The following is an 18,107-nucleotide window of genomic DNA, read 5'->3' as shown; positions in this document are numbered from 1 at the left end:
TTGTGATTACAAATATTTTTTATATTTGTTCGCGAAGAAAATGCAACTTAATTCGATGAAAAAAATTTTATTGAAATTATTATCAAGTATAAAAAGAAGTAAAAGCTTTTAAGAGAGCGTATGTACGCTCTCTTTAAGCTTTTACATCTTTTTATATGTATGTAAACCTTACGGTGCCATTTTGTGAATCTTTGATTCACACAATGGAACCGTAAGGTTTGTTAAATTTCATGACTGACCTTTTCGTAAACCACAGATTTTCAGAGAGAAAAAGTTCACGGAATAAAATGAGGTAAATACAAAGCATCGGCGTTTGGTTTTACGGTTTTAAACGAATAATAATAATGAGAATAATAACGAAAATAAAAAAAAAAGTGCCAATTTCTATTTCAATCTTTCACCGTAAATCAGATTTTCTGAAGTTTAAAATAAAACTCTTTATGCGTTTAAAAGGGCCAGATTCTTGGTGTGACATGTTTATATTCATACGTAAAATTGTTCGTTAAAGTTCGTTTTAATCGAATTAAATCGGTTTTAATCGAATAGCAATTCTGCACAATATCTTGAATGATTGAAACAAAATAACATAAGGTTTGCGAGGTGTCACAATTTTTTTCTGAAATCCTGTAACTTTGTTTGTCTAAATATACAAATCATTTTAAACTAAATTTCTTATAAATAACTTATAAGGTAAGTATGGGTATTAAGGCCCACCTTTGTCGAATGCGCGGTAAAGAAATGCTGATTTTTTTTTGCTGCCAGTGATAAAACCAGATAACTCTAATATTTTAATGTCGAAAAAAAGTTTCACAATTTATTTTTTCCCTAACTTTGGATTAGTGGGCCTTATTACCCGCCGGGCCTTAATACCCATACTTACCTTACAGTAAATTTTTTTTATTCGTTATTATTCGTTAAAAACCGAAAAACCAAGCGCCGATGCTTAACAAATCAAACTTTTTATACTCTTTCATAGCATACAGACGTTATTGTATGTTAACTAAAATATTATGTTATATTATACATAAGGTAATCATCCAAATGAAATTAATGCATTTAAATTACTGACAGGAATATCTACAGGGTGAATCTACAGGACGAACGATCTCTTCAACAGTTTTTCAACTTATGTTCTTTTCAGTCTCACTTACTTTAACTGTTCAATTCTGATATTTTAACTCGTTGTAAGGACTTTATGTGTACTGAATATGTATTATTGTAATGCGGTAATCATAATTCCTAATTTCTTATAAGAGGTTTCATATGGTCGCCTTCACCTATTACACAGGTTAACCTTTGTGTTATGCAGCGAAGCGATTATTCACAAACGACGGAAAACTAAAAAGGCGAAACGAGAAACAGCAAAATGAGAAATGAAGAAATGATAAAACGCGAATAGCCAAATTATAGTTGTATAAAATACAAATTGTTTAGAGACCAAAATAATCTTAAAAGTTTCGAAAGCTCGTATATCTCTCTAGAAAATCAGTAATTTAATTTTAAAAACAAGCTTTCACATCTGCGAAATTCTTTCTTATTTTTTCTAATAGTGAGCATAACAAATAGTTTTGCAAACAAAATCAGCCCATTAATATGGAACCTCTTTTTTTTTTATTATCAAGATAAAGTACAAAGTTTTAAAATGGTTTTTCTACCATCGAATACCTCGACTATTTTCGAAAATATTTGGGTTGGATCTGCAAAGATGTCTTGAATTCCAAGTTTTTAGGTTTAGACGAGGAATATCTTTCTTTAATGAGCTGCGTCTCACTAGCTTCTTTATAAAGTTGCTCGAATCTTTATTGGTTGAGAATAATACGTTAGCATTTAAGTTTGACTTCGGTGTTAGTAAAAACATATCGCTATAAATTTGTCTAACTGAAGCATAAAATTTATCCGATACCTCTTTTGGCAGCATAAACTCACACATATTGATCTCGAACGAAATTCGTTGAAAGAAATCAGAAGTAAAATGTAAATTTGACTTCAAAACTTTCACAGTTTTTGAAACTCAGATAAAAATGTATTTAGTTGACATTTACACACAAAGTTTGCTCTTTACAGAAATCGAATCTGCTCGTTAAGCAACAATTGTTTTTAAAGTATGAAATAGTTTATTGTAATATTCCTTACATGCTAATTATCAAAAAGCAGAGCAAATCATCATAAAGCAAATTTTAAAGAAAACTTTCATTAGGAGTAAAAGAGTAAAGCAAGAAACATTCTTCAAAAAAATCTCTATTTTTATCTTTTGGTATTTCTGATTGATAAAAGATTTTCATCCCAATATATTTATGTGTATGAGAAAATATTGGGATTTTTCACAAATAAATAAATTAATCAATGCGCTGGATTTTGTTTTGCTAAAAAATTGACATTTTTAGTAACACTTAAAAAAAACCTTTTTATTTGTTTTTTTCTTAAATCAAAAAACGAATAAAAATTCATAGGAAAATATAAGTAAAATATATTAGTTAACTGCTTTTATTTCACCGATCAAAGGAAGTTATTTAAATTATGAAAGAAAGTGATAAAGGATGTGCGTAGCATGAAATGGATGTTGGATGTCATTTGTAAGATAAACAACAAAGTCAAACTAAATATTCCATTTTTTTGAATTTTCTAATCTGATTAACAAACAAAAATATTATTTTAAAAATGCACAGAAAGATTTTAAGACGAAGTTAAAAGGCCTTATGAAGACGAATAAGGTGCATAAGGAAGCATAGAAATTTTTATTTCTATTTCTAACTATTATTGCCGTTTCATTTTTTTTTTTTTTTTCAGTCATTTTAAACTGGTTTTTTATATGCGTAAAAAAGTTCTAAAAAAATATTTAAAAAAATAAAAGACCCTGCTTTGGTATGTAATCTAAAGCAATGGCTCTTAACCTTTTTTGTGCCTTGCCCCATGTAAGCCTTTCTTAAACTCTTATACTCCCCATATGTAAATTATGGATATTTTTTTTTAATTCAAAAATAAATTGTTCACTGAAGAAACCGAGAGTCACTATACGATTTATTTATTTTTAGCTTAAACTTTCATCCATCTGTTGGGCCAACGCCACACTTCGGGAAACACTGGTCTAGTCATTAATAAAAGTTTGGATTCCTGAAACAAAAACGCGCACATATTAAATTGAAAAATTTTCATTCCAAAAACCAAAATGCAGTTTATTATTATACAACTTTGCTATAAAAAAAAAGGAAAAAGAAAAGAAAAATACTAAAGAAAAAACTATTATTAACAAAAAAGCTTTCTTTTCTTACTGCGTTATTAACAAAGGGAAATCTTTAAAGGGAATTGGTTTTCTATTTTCAGATTTGTGTTTTTTTAACTAATGTTAGATAATAAAGGATCACTTCTGATCAAGAGGTATTGCTACTGATTCATAACATTCTTCTAGATTTCTAACTTTGCCAGGATTAATAGCATTTTTTATGACAACAACAAAATCATTCTTGATAGAGTCTCTAATGACTTTTTTTTATCAAAGGCCGAAGAATGTTTAGCCGACTTGACAACTTTAAACAAGAAAATATTTAATATTTAAGTGAATAAACTATTTTTTGAATTGGTTTGAATTCAATTTGTTACTACCTTAGATCTTCTGCTTCTCTCGTTTAGACTCCCTGAATCCTTGTTCTTTTTACCTGGACCCTGCTGTAACGTTTTTTCTGTTAACTGTTATTTCTTTATCCACCGTTTTTGTTCCAAAAGTCTTGAAAAGGTTCTTGAATGTTTAAGCAATTTAAGTTTGAATTTACATATGAATATTGAGTTTTTCTTGAGATTTTTCATTTCAAGCATGTCAATATTTTCATGGGCCCTCCAATCTCCTGAGCTCAAGTAGAAAAGGCTCAAGTAAATTGTAACAATCAATTCCAAACTCTTGAATGATATTGCATTCTTTTCATGATGAATGTAAGCAATAAACTATTATTCTTTATTTTGTAAGCAAATTTTAATTTTAAACACTTAGACAAAGTATTAGACCCGCAAATCCAGTGGAATCTCCCTAATTTTTCTACTGAACTAATTAAACAAAATGCAGTGTCAAAAATACTGTTTATAGTTACACATATATCTTAAGCATAAGCTCAGCTTTAAACCCATGTTTTTACCCATGACAGCAAAAACAGACACAAAAACGAGCCATTTATGCCATAGTTTCGCGATAAAAGTATTTCAACTTAATTTGTAAGTTCGTTCCTACCGATTTCTTTTTTGAAGGAGGGGTTTTTTTTTTTGTTTTTTTTTTTTATTTTAATGACATTGGCTCCAGAGTCTTAACAGAAATAATTAACAGAAATATGTTTTACTTTTTAAGTTCAATTTCTTGAAAAAAAATTAAATTTTTAAGAAATAAAAAATTAAATTTAACAGCTAATTTTTTTGAAGTTTTGAAACGTAAAAAAAAAATAAAAGGAAAAGATGTTTACATTTTTATTAATATTCTTAAATGTACGATTCATGTGAAAAATTCTTAAATGTACGAATGATTCATGTGAAAAATTTTAAGCTGTTTGCAAATTTGAGGCCGCAATAATCAGACCAGAAAACAATTTCTCAATGCTAATAAAAAGTGAAGTTGGAACAAATATTATGTAACAAATATTCAGTTTATGTACACCGCTATTTACTGAGGAAACGGCGCTGGGGTTTGTCATTTGTCAACAATAGAGTTAAAAAACTCTCGATATTGGAATTAAGTGATGTCTGGCTAAAGTTTCAATATTATGCATACTGCATTAAGAAGTAAAAAATATTTTTCAATTATTGTAAAGAGTTATCATCGTAACTTAGTGTATGTTGTTCTTTGGAACCAATTACAAAAAAAACTGAAGAAAAACGGTTTTCTTCATTTTTTTACAACTATAGTATCAGTTGTTAATTTTGAATTGTCAGCTGTTTGAATGTAGCATGTGTTTGCACCACCCTGCTCTGACCGTAATCTCCATACATCTTCAATAAGATAAAGAAGGTGGTATAAAACTTAGGTGGTAAAAAAAAGAAAATTCAGCTTTTCAGCTCTTTTCAACATTTCCCTTAACTTAGTTAAAGAAAATTTGTTGAACGTTATTGTTGTTGTTTGCTCATACAGAAATTCAGCATTTTATTTTGGAGTAGGTAAAAAATATTTTTACAACGTTTTAGAATCTTAGTAAAAATAATTTTTTGTTGCACTTTTTGAATAATATTGGTTTTTGACCACAGTGATAGGTCTTCAAACATCCGTAATAAGCTTTTCAAAGCTCTGGTTTATAAACTCGGATAAGTAGTTGAAAAGTCAAGCGAAAAAAGTTTGAGAAATTAACCTTGCACTTAAATTTAGTTAAAACTTGGCGATAAAGTAAAAAAACATTAAAACGTTTTTTTAACTTATATAAATAAATGCGAAAATTTATTTTATAAAAATAATATTAAAATATACATAAATCTTCATTTACAAAAATTCTACAAGTCTTTTAAAATCCTTATGAAAATCACAAAATTAAAAACACGAAAAACCAAAACCAAAAACTTAAACCAAAAGTAATGAAACGTCTTCGTTAAATTGAAAAAATCAAATCCAGCATTCGTATTTTATTTGCTGCTTTTCGTCTTTAAACGTTATGCTGGTTCCAGTTGGAGACCCGGGTTTCCTAAAAGGCAGGTGGTTATTTTAAAGCTCGGCTATTTAGCTTTGACAAAAATCCATCATAACAGATGCAGGAGACGTGTGGACCTTTGCAAAAATATTTGGGAAAATAATTATGGTTCGCTTAGCCATCGTAAATAATTCAATTTTAGACATGGCATCAATAGTATTTCAGGTTTAACTTTATTTGAAGAAAAAAATTAAAAAAGAACTTTTTTAATCTAACATAAAGTTTTTTTCCAAATTCGTAGATTTATACTTAAAAGTTAATAGTTACTATTAAAAATACTATTCATATTTCGATCATAGTCCCAATGGGATGAACCCTTCATGATGCGCAGATAACCGAGTAAAAATTAGTGCAGTGAATGAACAAGCATAGATTGTATTAAATGGAACGGTCCATTAGAGTCAAACCAGTTTATGATTAGATGGAAGTGAGCTTTGATTATTTTTAGAAATTTTAGGCATTGAGAAAATAAATTCAGTGATATTTGTGCATCATATGTAGAGAAATTGGTTAACACAGAGTTGACAATAGAACCTGCAGAACGTGGGCTCATAAGTGCAGATAAGCAAACAATTATTTCAATTACTATTGTGAGGATTCTTAACATAGTTAATTTCTTCGTTTACTCAGTTATACTTTTTTAATTGATTCTTCAACCCCTCCTACGGATTTTTCTTAGCTTATTTTTTATAATAAAAAATAAAACAAAACAAAACAAAAAACCTAGCTACAAGAAATAAAACCTACCCCAACACCCATAAATATTAGATCATTATCAATATAAATGGAACTACTGCGCATTTATATGTATATAATTACTGCGCATTATATATTGTATAAATCAAACTTGTCTTTTTGCCTATAATGTTAATCAGCGCAGCCTATTGTACTGAAAGGACCTGCAAAACTCAAGTTCATTTTAATTCTAAACTATGTTCTGCTTGTTTTTAGCGTTGAGGCATATTTGGATAAGTAATAAGATATAACTCTTGTCTTCAATGACTTTGTATTGAAAAAATAGTTATATTTTTATCAAAAATCTGGTCCATTCGTTGCACGTCTCCTCTATCTTGCCATTCCAATAACTATGGTCATTGTACCCTGGTATAAAAACTTTAGCAATGACCATAGTTATTGACTATACGTTTAAAATTTTGCTTAAAATAATATTGGTCTGCGTCAAAAATGCTCATAAAAGTTTCTTAGGTGGTTCTTAATGAAATTTGCCTTCTAAATCCGAATCAGGTATTCATATTACTTAATTAGATCTAGTTTTTGAAGCCCTTTTGACTGCGAGCGCTTGTGTAGTGCTTGTCCGTCTCCAGGTGACGGTCAGTAGGAGTGGTTGCATATTGCTATATCAACAAACAGTATTTAAACTATATTTCTAAAGCTTTATTTAAAAACCTCACTTTTTTTTTACAGGCAAATACATCAGCTATATAATTCATACTTGATAAAAATGAATAAAAAGTGAAAAACAGCCCTAATAGATTCTGCTATGTGTGGGGACGTAACTTTTAGTCCCCTCTTACTCCGTTATTAAAGTCCCCTTACCGTGCATATGTCGGAATAAGGCTAGGCGATCAAGACAAAAGCTTTGCCCGCATATGTGCTGCAAAGCCTGTGTCGAAGCCTTAAGGCACTTGAGTGAGCGCAAAACAAACTGTCTGTCATTTAGTGTATCTAAGGTGAGGAGAGAAGACAAGAACCATGTTAGGGCCTGTTTATATTGAAAGCGGGCTGGCTCGGCAAACGAGCCAGCCTGTTTACCGAGATCTCGACGTCGTCCTTATTTCAACTTAATTTTACTTTGCGTTTATATGAATAAACAAACTAACCAGGATCGCTATCCGGGCCAGCTCGTTTATTCATATAAACACAAAATAAAATTAAGTTAAAATATTGATGACGTCGATATCTCAGTAAACGGGCTGGCTCGTTTGACGAGCCAGCCAGCTTTCCATATAAATAGGCCCTTACAGATAAAAAATATAGAGATTATAGCGATGGGGACCAAATATTAAGGCACTGGACATTAAAAATGTTAGCTGACTGTTTTTGGTGTCTTAAACGCAACGAACCAATATCGCTTTACAAGCGGAATTAATCAAGGACTTCTTTCCTTGGGAAATAGATTTTTAGTTCATAAGTTATTAGAAGGTTTTAAGCTAAAAAAGGAGTCAAATTGAGTAAAAATTTGTTTTTTTTTCCAGTTTACAAATAATTGCAACGCATTAAATAACTGAATATAATGAAAATGAAAAATGGAATGAAATTTTCAAAATTTCTTGAAAAATGCTTTTCTAAAAATAAAGGGTGTCCTAAATCTCAAAAACCTGGCCTGATTGAGCAAAATCAATGGCATATTCGGATTTAGGAGGTCAATTTCATAAGGTATTAACCAAAGAAACCCTCAGGAACAGAAGTTTTTTTTTAAAAAAAAAGAGTAAATGTTATGTGGTCAAAAGAATTTACATTTCACGTACGTACCTTACGTCTGACGTGGGAACTAGAGCAGTCTGATCCTGTATCGATGACTTATCACGTGTAAGATCGTTAGTAATATCTAGAAGCTGCTTCAGCTGGTCTGCTAGATCTTGCTCGAGGTTTGATAAATTACAAACCGCTGATTCTTCGTATGAAGGCGAATCAGATGATAGTGGTTGCGACCGTTCGTTCTTTATAAGAAAATCCTTTTTGAGAGGAATGGGGGGTAAAGAAGTTTTTCTTTTCAGAGAAGCATCTTGATTTTTATTCCTCATTCTAACATTCTCATTCTCATCTGATTGTAAAAACGTTGATGACGCCGAATCCTTTTCGCTCGTCGAAAAGAACAATCTCCTCTTAAGGTCCGCATTCACATGTACAAGTTTGTCAATCTTCTTTTCAAAGCATCTTCGGATTTTAGTACCTTCTAAAGATTTTTGCATTGCAATATCGTTTGCTTGCGCCAATGCTTTTTGAAGGTCAAGTAGAAGTGCTTCGGATTCCTTAAGCTTTTGTAAATATTCCTCTTTTTCTTCCTCGAGTTCAAATATTCTTCTTCCATCAGTTCCGCTGTATTGGTTTCTTCTTAAATTTTCATTTTCATGCTCCAAAGTTCCAATGCGATGTTGCAATTCATTTTTATGCGCTTTTAAGCTTCGTATTGTGGTCTTAGTATTTTCCTCAGTGGTAAAAATTCTATCCATTAATGCTTTATTCTCAACAGTTAACTGTCTAATTGTTGTGTGTAACTCCTCTAGCATCTTTTTATCTTCTTGCACGCGCTGATAAAACAAGTCTTGTGACGGATTAACGCGAAGCTTTTTCAGCTCATCGTTTATTTCACAATTCTCTGCGCGCAAAGTGTCCACTGTTTTTATATAATGTTCTCTCTCTCGCTTCAGTTTATCGCATTCCACACGCAAGGTATCGTACTTTATTTTAAAAGCTTTTCTCTCTTGATCGATCTGCAACACATGGTTTGAAATCTGAACTTGATAATCTTTATCTTTGTTTTCGGAGCAGTCACGTAATTCATTGAGTTCTTTAGTCATACTTTGAACTAGTACTTCATTGTTGACATAATTTTTCATTAATACTTCCAAATCTTCTTTCATTTGAGTGCTATTTAGGTTTTCGACGTGTTTTTCTCGCAAAGTAAAATTCTCTTGAAGAACGTGATCAAGTCTTTTTGCGAGCGAGCTATGCTGTTCAAACAATCGATTATATAAAGATGAAAGTTTTTCATGCTCCAAATGCAATGAAATATATTTCTGATGCTCCTCTTTCTCACTCTTTTTATAATTTATTTCCTGAGAAGAAATTTTGAGCTGCAGCAACTCGTTATTCTCTTTCATGTTTCTTAACTCACCATTCAAAGTTTCTATGTTGCTCAACAGTGTATTATATTCGTTGGACAGCTCACAATTTTCCGCTTTTATTTGCTTTATTTTGTTTTCTAATGAAACGCACCTTTGAGAATAAGTCTGAAACTCGCGTAAAGCATCTTCTTTCTCCTTTGTTAAGCCTGCGATTTGATCGTTTAAATTTGATTTTTCATTCAAAGACTGCTTTAAGTGACAGTTCTCTTCAGATACTCTAGAAAACTGTTCTTTTAAATCAAGAATTTGTTGTGAAAATGATTTACAAGAGACAGATAAACTTTGATTTTTAACATTTAATTGGTTTAGCAGTTCGTTTAATACGTTGATTTGATGTATAGAGGAGCTGTTTGAAATGCATTCTCCGCTATTTTGAAATATTTTACGTATACTATCAGCAACAGCTGATTTTTCTAATAACAACGCATCACATGTCTCTTTTAAAGTTTCCAAGTTTTTTCTACTGGTCTCGATATCAAGACAATAACTTTTTATGGTATCCTTCAGCAAGGTAATTTCACGATTTAATTCAACACAGTTCTCTGTTAAGCTCTTGTTTTCTTTATTCAGTCTCTCAATTTCTAATTCATTTCTATTAGTATCTCCTAAAGTCTGTGCATGATCAATTTCGTTACAAGTTGCACTTTCAAGATCACACGTTTGAGTTATAACTTCAAACGACTTCATATTGTCACTTAACTTTGAATTTTCAAGTTTCAAGTTTGCATATGCACATTCCAGTTCATGCTGCTTATTTTTTAATTCTAACTCCATATCTTCCTTTTTGCGTAAAATTTTATCAAATACAACTTTATTGCTTCGAAGTTTATTATTATCGATTTCAAGAGAGTTTACGCGGTTGCAAAATCTCTTCTCAGTTAGTTCAGAAGCTTCTTTCATTTTTTGGACAGTTTCTAAGAGCATATCTCGCTCAGCCAAACAACTTAAAAACTTGCTAGAGACATCTTCATTTTTAACTTGTAGCTTATCAAAGTTCTTTTGAAGCAGATCAGTGGAAGTATCTTTTACTTTTTTAAATTGCTCATTCAGTTTTTTAATTTCATCTTCTAAGGAAGATATTTTAGCTTCAGAAGTTCGATTCCGTTCACGAAGAGCAGCCACTTGCATTTGAAGGGTTCGCTTCTCTTTGTTGACTTTTGATAAACTTAAATTTTTCTCATTTCTTTCCTAAATCCAATATTTTTATTTAAAAAAAAAAAAACATTTAAAACTGATTTAATTCCTAATTATATGAACTCTATTTTACAGACAAAAATAGCTGCATAGAACTTTTAGAAACTTCAAAAGCCATATATTATCAGTAGGATTTAAATAACTTTAACACTAGAACTACCAAGTCAGTCAAAATGACTGGTTTCAATTTTCAAGCAAGAACCCATTACGAATAAATATTTTTTTGCAACAACTGCATGACTTTTCTAGATATTTGATAGTAATAAATTTTGTGAATTGTTTTTTTTTTTTTTTTAATATGCATTCCTATTACAATTATTTAGTGCTATATCTATTTATACTGGCACCAGTCAAAATGACTGGTGCCTCAAAGTCTAGACTATATCAAAGATGGGTCTATATCAAAGTTATAGACATAAAAGTGAACATATAGACAAAACAATTTTACGATTTTGTGTCTACCTACTGATTTTATTTACATAAACATTTCTCATTTATTCGTTGAGGATCTTTGTGCAATTTTGTGAAAAATTTTTGTTTTTGAGTTTATAATACTGTTTTGTGGATTGAAACTTCATTTTATCTGTGAGATAAGAAAAAAATTTTCTATCAGTTATTAAGTTATCTTCTTAGAGTTCTCCCCATTTTCATGATTTTTATTTTATTTTTATTTCATTATTTTAGTATTAATTCCACCCAATGGGTATTCCAAATAATATTGCAAAATTATTAGAAAATATAAATGATATTCCTGAGGAATGTTCCAACATTGAAGACAATGAAATGTATGATAGTGAAGGTGAACTAGTTGATGCCAAAAATGGGCCGTATGGTGAAGATGATATAATTGCCAAAGACATGAGCAATTACAAAGATTATAAAGATGAGTCTTCTGATGAAGAAGAAAATAACATGAACATTTTGAATTATACAAGAAAAGGAAAAAGGAATACCCAACTTTCAATGTCTGAAGATGAAAGCAAAAAAGAGGATGTTGAAAAAGAAATTGCATCCAATGGCACTGTTTGGGAGAAATTGAAAGGCTGTACACCTGGTAGAAAACCAATTCATAACATTTTCAAAGAAGTGGCCAGTCCTACAGGACATTCAAAAAAACATATCATCAAAGGCCTCTGGCTTTACATATCATCAAAGGCCTCTGTACCTCTGGCTTCTAAATTGTTAGCTAAAAAAACAGCAATAATTGGAACTATACGCGCCAATAAAAAGGAGTTGCCAAGATTAGTCAAACAAAAAAAAAAAAAAGTATACCTTGTTTTTCAACAATTTTATTCAGATCTAAACATAATCTCCTCACCATTTACAAAAGCAAACCAACTAAAAAGGTCCTTGTATTGAGTACAAAACAAAAATTGGCAATTATAAATCAACATGGGAAATGTTTACCCAACACAGTTGCTTATTACAACAAAACCAAATTTGGTTTTGCACCTGACCAAATGGCCAGATAATATTCAGTGAAATCTGGTTTGAGGAGATGCCCTCTGCAGGTTTTTTTCAACATCTTGGACTTAGCTTGTATAAATGCGTGGGTGTTGTATTAAGAAACCACTGGAGAAAAGGTCACAAGAAAAGAGTTTATGTTCCAATTGGCAGATGAGCTTGCCAGTAATTGCAAGAATCCAATAATGAATCATTCAGTCCAAGAAATGGAAGAAACATCTATCAGTGCACCCAAGATGCGAAAATGGTGTCAAGTTGGTCAATGCCGTAATAATAAAACAACAAATATGTGTATTTTATGTAAAAATTATGTATGTGGGAAATGTACACGACGGAAAATATATGTTTGCAAAAAATGTGAAAAGTAATTATTTTGTGATGACTGATGAGATTTGTCTTCTTATGTTTACTTTTGTTTGTTTTTTTAGTTTGATATTATTTTTTATCTTTATTTTGAATTAGAGTATAAAATCATTAGTATAATTTACTGTGATATTTCATAATCATAAATAAAACTGTTGTTATTTGGATTTAATTATCAATAATATTTTTTATTTAGCCCTTTCAACACCCTATTTAGGTTTTATTATACATTAAAAATTATATATTTAATAATTTTTATAGAGCCAATCCATAAAAAAAAATGTTTAGCAATATCAATTACTTGGTATTTGTCAACCAGTCATTTTGACTGGTTTTGGTAAAAGTAGGTATAAATTTTTGCCGGTAGTTCTAGTGTTAAAGAAATAAACAAATTTTAATTACTATTAAAACATACTTCAAGACTTTTCTCATATTCCTTGCATTTGGTGTTATAAGCATTTTTCATTTGATTATATTCTGCTTCCATTTCTGCACTTCCTTTTTCATATTGATCATGCTTGTTTTTTAAACGGTTAAAAGATGCTTTGATTTCTTTATTTTCGTTTAAAATCTCAACGAGAACCTTTAAAAAACCTGAAGATATCCACACTGATGCAAAAGTTACAAAACACAGAAAAAACAAATTAATAGGAGCTAACAGTTTTCATTTAAAACAAACCAATTTGTAGACTGAAAATAAAAATTAAGAGAAAAAAAAACCTTTTTCACTTCTTTGATATCCTGAATAGACATAATGAATTCAATATCATATTTCTCACTAGTGCTATTTAGCCTATCTATGTTATGCAATGATCCTAAAGAACTGCTCCGACTTTGTATCACCTACATAAAAAGAAAGATATATATGTATACATGAAAATTTAGTACATGATAAGAATTTTAACAATAAGCTCAATTTAGAAAAGCATCTCATTTAACATACACTATCAACTTGTTCTGATCGAAGACTTAGCAAACTTGACAGAAGTGTCTGTCTTTCCTCATACAAACTATCCATTTCTTGAGTCAAATTATTTACTTTCTTCAATAACTCTTTGACCTCTTCAGTTAGTTTTTTATTGTCATCACGCAGTTTATTAGCTTGTATTTCTTCTCTATTAGAAAGCACAGCTTTTAAATAGTCATTTTCTCGTATCAGTTCATCACGATCTGCCTCAATTGTTCGCATATTATCTTCACATACTTTCTGTAATTAAAAGTACAGTTTTAGTTGAGAAGTAGTGGTGTAATGAGAAGGCAAACATTTATTTAACAAGAAAATAGCATTTTAATCATTTAATTAGAAGCATCATTTTATCAGCAATGATAAATATATAATTGAAACATTTTTATAACTTTACTAACAACTAAAAAAAAAGAAACCCTTTTTTGTGTTTGGTCTGAATGTTTCTTAACTTTATGCTGAGCTAAAACATTTATAGGTATGTGAGAAATATTAGAATTATCTAAAAATTTCATTATTTCTTTAACTGGTTTTCTACCTTTATTTAGGTTTTGTGAACTCTATATGCTATTTTAACATATTTTATTTTTCAAGTTTTTTTATGACTATGGGATGTGTGCTGTGTATTTGTGAACTTAGTAGCATTATGACATTTTTTTTTTGTATATATTTTTAATCATAAAATAATTAAATAATTTTTTTCTGTGATATTTAGCAATGGGCAAAGTCACTGACCCAAGTCTAAGAAAAAGGCAAAGTTAAAGCCTTATTGAAACTTGATGCATTCTCTGAAAGGGAGATTACCAATAAAGTTTGTTGATATGGGACTGACATCATCTCAAAAATGCTTGACCTCCACTTGGAAATTGGTTAAAGCACATTATATCAATCAGGTTTTTTTGATAGAGTGCAGGAAAAACTTATAAATGACATGCCCAAATTTGTTGAAAGCTAGAAAAAAAAAGTAAGTAAAGGGTGCCTCAACAAAATATTTGATATCAATAGCGTGCAGTATTTACAAATGATATTGAAATAAATTCTATTCTGTTAAAAGGTTTTGATTTTAATATTTTCATGTCACTGTAAGGACTCAGCAGCAAAGTTTTCTTAATTTTATACTGAGTTAAAGGGTAGATTTAAAATTAGATTTTAAATCTACCCTGAAACATGAATTTTTAGAAATGCAAAACACAACAAAGAGATTACCTATTGAATTTACTTATGTGTTTTGTTGAAGAATGTGTTTTAAATATACTTTTCACTTTTTTTGTATTAATAAAAACTTATATAATTAAAACTTAATTAAATCATAAAGGTTTTATGATTTAACTAATTTTTATTTAGATAAGTTTTTATCAAAATTTGAAATTTCATTTTAGCATGTTAAAACAATAATAACAAACTCTATCTTGGAAACTCTAAAAACAACTCCTGTCTTGGAAACTCCAAACTGAGATGCAACTTGATGCTGCTTCTCATGCATTTCCAATTTCCATTTAATGTTTTTGTAAGTGAAATAAAGAAAGCAATCAAAATCAACAAGAAATACTAAGAAAAACTCCATCAATTTCATAAATTTTTAAGTTACAAATTTTTTTAAGCATGAATGTAACTTTGTAATTTTATAATTTTATAAACTTAATAATTCTGGATTTTTTTTTTTTCATGGCAAAAAATGGGTTTTTATTTGCAACCACTTAGTGAAAAAACTAAGATGAAAAGAGCACAGAGCATCTTTAAGATCCATAGACATCATACACACTTTAGAAACAAAAAACTTTTTGTCCTGGGATACTATAACAAAATACTAATAATCTTTAAAAAAATAGTCTTAGATGTCAAAAAATTAGATAAGAAACCTGTCTATGCATATACTCTTGCAAATCTAGAAAAGCCACATCAAGTTCATTGAGCAGCTGGTCTCTTTCTGTCTCCACTTTATCGAAAACATTTGCCAATTGAAGTGTTTGACTATGCTCGGTTTCTAATTCTTCCAAACATTTTTCGAGCTCACCTGATAAAAATTAGTACAAATAAAAAATCTTATCTTATTTTATACACAAACAAATAGAAGCAAAAAAAACGTTTAGCATAATATACAGATACTTTTAAATCATAAAAATGAAAAACAAGAAAATTATAATTGACCCAAAATTAATCACAAATTGTTAGGTTCTTACACATTATTGTACAAAAAATATTTATAATCTACTTAATCAAGTCAAACCAATAATTTAATGCTTGAGCCATTAATTCTCTTTTTGTTGAAAGAAACAAATTTATAAAAAAAGAGAAAAATCTATTTTTTGTTCCAATACAAAAGATGCATCAAGAGTTTCTGTATAAATCCATTAGAACTTTGCAAAACATAGGAAATCATTAAGCACTTTTTCTCTTCAGAGAAAGTAATACGGCCAGCAATGCTGACAAGTTTTCTAAGTGATGCAATTCTTACACTGCATCAGGGTGGCAAGCCTGATAAAGTTGTCATCTTCAAAGTTAAGAGATGGATGATAATTTCAATTCTTGCCTCAAGAGAAGATGCTACTTTCAAAATTGATCTGTATCCAATCTGGATCCAATTTAATAGTCTTCCTTCTGGACTACATAACCCCCACTTAACACAGCATCAGGAGGAAGGCAAATCTTTTAGGTGATTGGTACATAATGAGGAAGTGATGTAATGCCTTATGGTTGCCCTGAAGGTAAATAAAAAAGAAGTGATTATCAGGAACTCACTAGTTTTGATTACATCTTCAGTTTGAGTTTTTGTTTTGTGCTATAGATACTTTCCATAATGGAGGATGGATAGGGAAAAGTCCTTTCAGATTTCCTAGACGAGGAATATATTTCAAAATATTCTTCATTCTGGATTATTTTGTTAACCGTCATTTATGGTATATTTCAGACTGTTAATTAAAATCTATCTAAGCTGATGAAAAGTTATTTAAGAATGAAGACTACCCTCAAATTTTTTACGAAGATAAAACAAGTACTTTTTGTAATTCTGTCAGAAGAACCTGAATTCCTTGCAAATGATCATTCTTGTAAAAAAATATTATTTGTAGGTACTGTCAACTGTGCTACCATTTCTCTTATTCAACTCTTTATTACTTACTTTGAGAGTTGTTCAAGAACACAAAAGAAAATTCTAAAGAAAGATCAGGACTCATTATCCTTTTTTTTTTTTGCAGAGATAAATCTCTAAACCATAATTTTATAATTTTAGGCTTTCATTGCTACTATTAGTAGTTTAAAGAAAAATATACATATCTTTTACACTGTCTTCTAAGATAATAAACATGCTAATCCCATAAAACTAGATGTTTATCCCAACTTGAGCATAGGCTGATTTATTAACTATTGTTTGGAAATAAGCTATAGCAAAAAAATTACCGATTAAGGCATCTTTTTTTAGAAGAGATAAATCATTGATTTTCAATCTGGAAAATACACGTTGCAATACAAGTTTTTGATCAGAGTCACTGTGTAAATTGTCCTCGGAAAGACTCTTTGATAATTGATTTGGTTTCACTGTTGCAACTTGAAGAGACTTTTCTTTGTTTTGTGAATTCCAACTCCCACCAGAATAAGAATGGCATCTCTCCATTTTGATAAATCAAATATACAGCTAAAAAAAATTTTTTTTTTTGAAAAATTTAATTACAAAATATATTACATAAACTTAATGAATGCTTATTTAAAATATAGCTATGAAAAACAAATTTAAATGTCATATTTATTTCACATTAACATAACAAATTTTGTATACATACATGTATACATACATACGTACATACGTACATACGTACTTACATACATACATGCATACATGCATACATACATACATACATACATACATACATACATACATACATACATACATACATACATACATACATACATACATACATACATACATACATACATACAAACACATTAAACGTATACTTAATATTCCTTTTCATCACACACCAAAAAGATATTCTGTTCTTTTAATAGCATTAACCTTTTTCTCTTTTTCATAATTATGTTGTCTATGTGAATTTAACTTTATTAATACATATACTAAGGCTTAAATAATAATCTTTAAGGTAATTTGGTGAAACTTTACAAAAATCTTTTTCCATAATATTATTAGCTTTTAGATAAATAAACAACAGCAGTGAGCACATAAGCCTTGCAAATCTCTCAGCTGGATAAAATAACTATTCTCATTTACTAAATCTAACTGTTTAATTTAACCCTTGAATTCAGGAAGTTAAATCTTGGGGGGGAAAAGCAATGTTTAAGTAAGAAGTATTCATTTGTTGAATGAAAATCTAAACAATAATAACATTGAGCTAAGTAAAATTAAACTTCACTAAGTGCATAGAATCAATAATATATATCAATGAACTAATGTATAGGCATATATTGTTTTATGCTTTCATATATGATAATTTATATCTCTAACGTATATTCATTCGTTTTATATACATTCTTCATAAGTTCATTGCATAATAATAGATAAATATATATATATATATATATAAATAAATAAATAAATATATATATATATATATATATATATATATATATATATATATATATATATATATA

At 29.5% G+C, this 18,107-nt stretch overlaps 1 protein-coding gene across 3 annotated transcripts; it reads right to left on the bottom strand.

Moving 5' to 3' along the window:
* Positions 1–5,426: 5,426 nt before the first annotated feature.
* On the bottom strand, positions 5,427–17,606 carry LOC145194851 (uncharacterized). 3 transcript variants are annotated; one of them, XM_090069911.1, is made up of 8 exons: positions 17,481–17,606; positions 16,902–17,136; positions 15,365–15,519; positions 13,485–13,748; positions 13,262–13,384; positions 12,957–13,124; positions 8,145–10,708; positions 5,427–5,645 (listed from the first exon to the last, which is right to left on the bottom strand). In XM_090069911.1, the coding sequence occupies exons 2-8, from the start codon at positions 17,113–17,115 to the stop codon at positions 5,567–5,569; spliced, it is 3,567 nt and encodes a 1,188-aa protein (XP_089926037.1). In that variant the 5' UTR covers positions 17,116–17,136; positions 17,481–17,606; the 3' UTR covers positions 5,427–5,566. The 3 variants fall into 3 exon arrangements, with proteins under 3 accessions (XP_089926037.1, XP_089926036.1, XP_089926038.1); XM_090069910.1 differs by having other exon boundaries at positions 17,457–17,586; XM_090069912.1 differs by lacking the exons at positions 13,485–13,748; positions 15,365–15,519; positions 16,902–17,136; positions 17,481–17,606 and having other exon boundaries at positions 12,957–13,135; positions 13,262–13,379.
* Positions 17,607–18,107: the final 501 nt, after the last annotated feature.

Source organism: Hydra viridissima, unplaced genomic scaffold (genome assembly GCF_058129835.1).
Source record: "Hydra viridissima isolate aposymbiotic clone 2 unplaced genomic scaffold, HvirCarnegie_v1 scaffold_13, whole genome shotgun sequence".
Taxonomy (NCBI): domain Eukaryota; kingdom Metazoa; phylum Cnidaria; class Hydrozoa; order Anthoathecata; family Hydridae; genus Hydra; species Hydra viridissima.
The sequence above is the reverse complement of the archived record's forward strand: the minus strand, read 5'-3'. Positions and strand labels throughout refer to the sequence as shown.

What these genes read in the sequence shown, in the direction of transcription:
- LOC145194851 (XM_090069911.1), bottom strand. Translation starts at nt 17,115, where the DNA reads ATGGAGAGATGCCATTCTTATTCTGGTGGGAGTTGGAATTCACAAAAC. An exon ending in GATCAGAACAAGTTGATAGT is followed by an intron (nt 13,385 to 13,484) that starts GTATGTTAAATG and finishes CTTTTTATGTAG; the next exon opens with GTGATACAAAGTCGGAGCAG. An exon ending in AATATGAGAAAAGTCTTGAA is followed by an intron (nt 10,709 to 12,956) that starts GTATGTTTTAAT and finishes TATTGGATTTAG; the next exon opens with GAAAGAAATGAGAAAAATTT.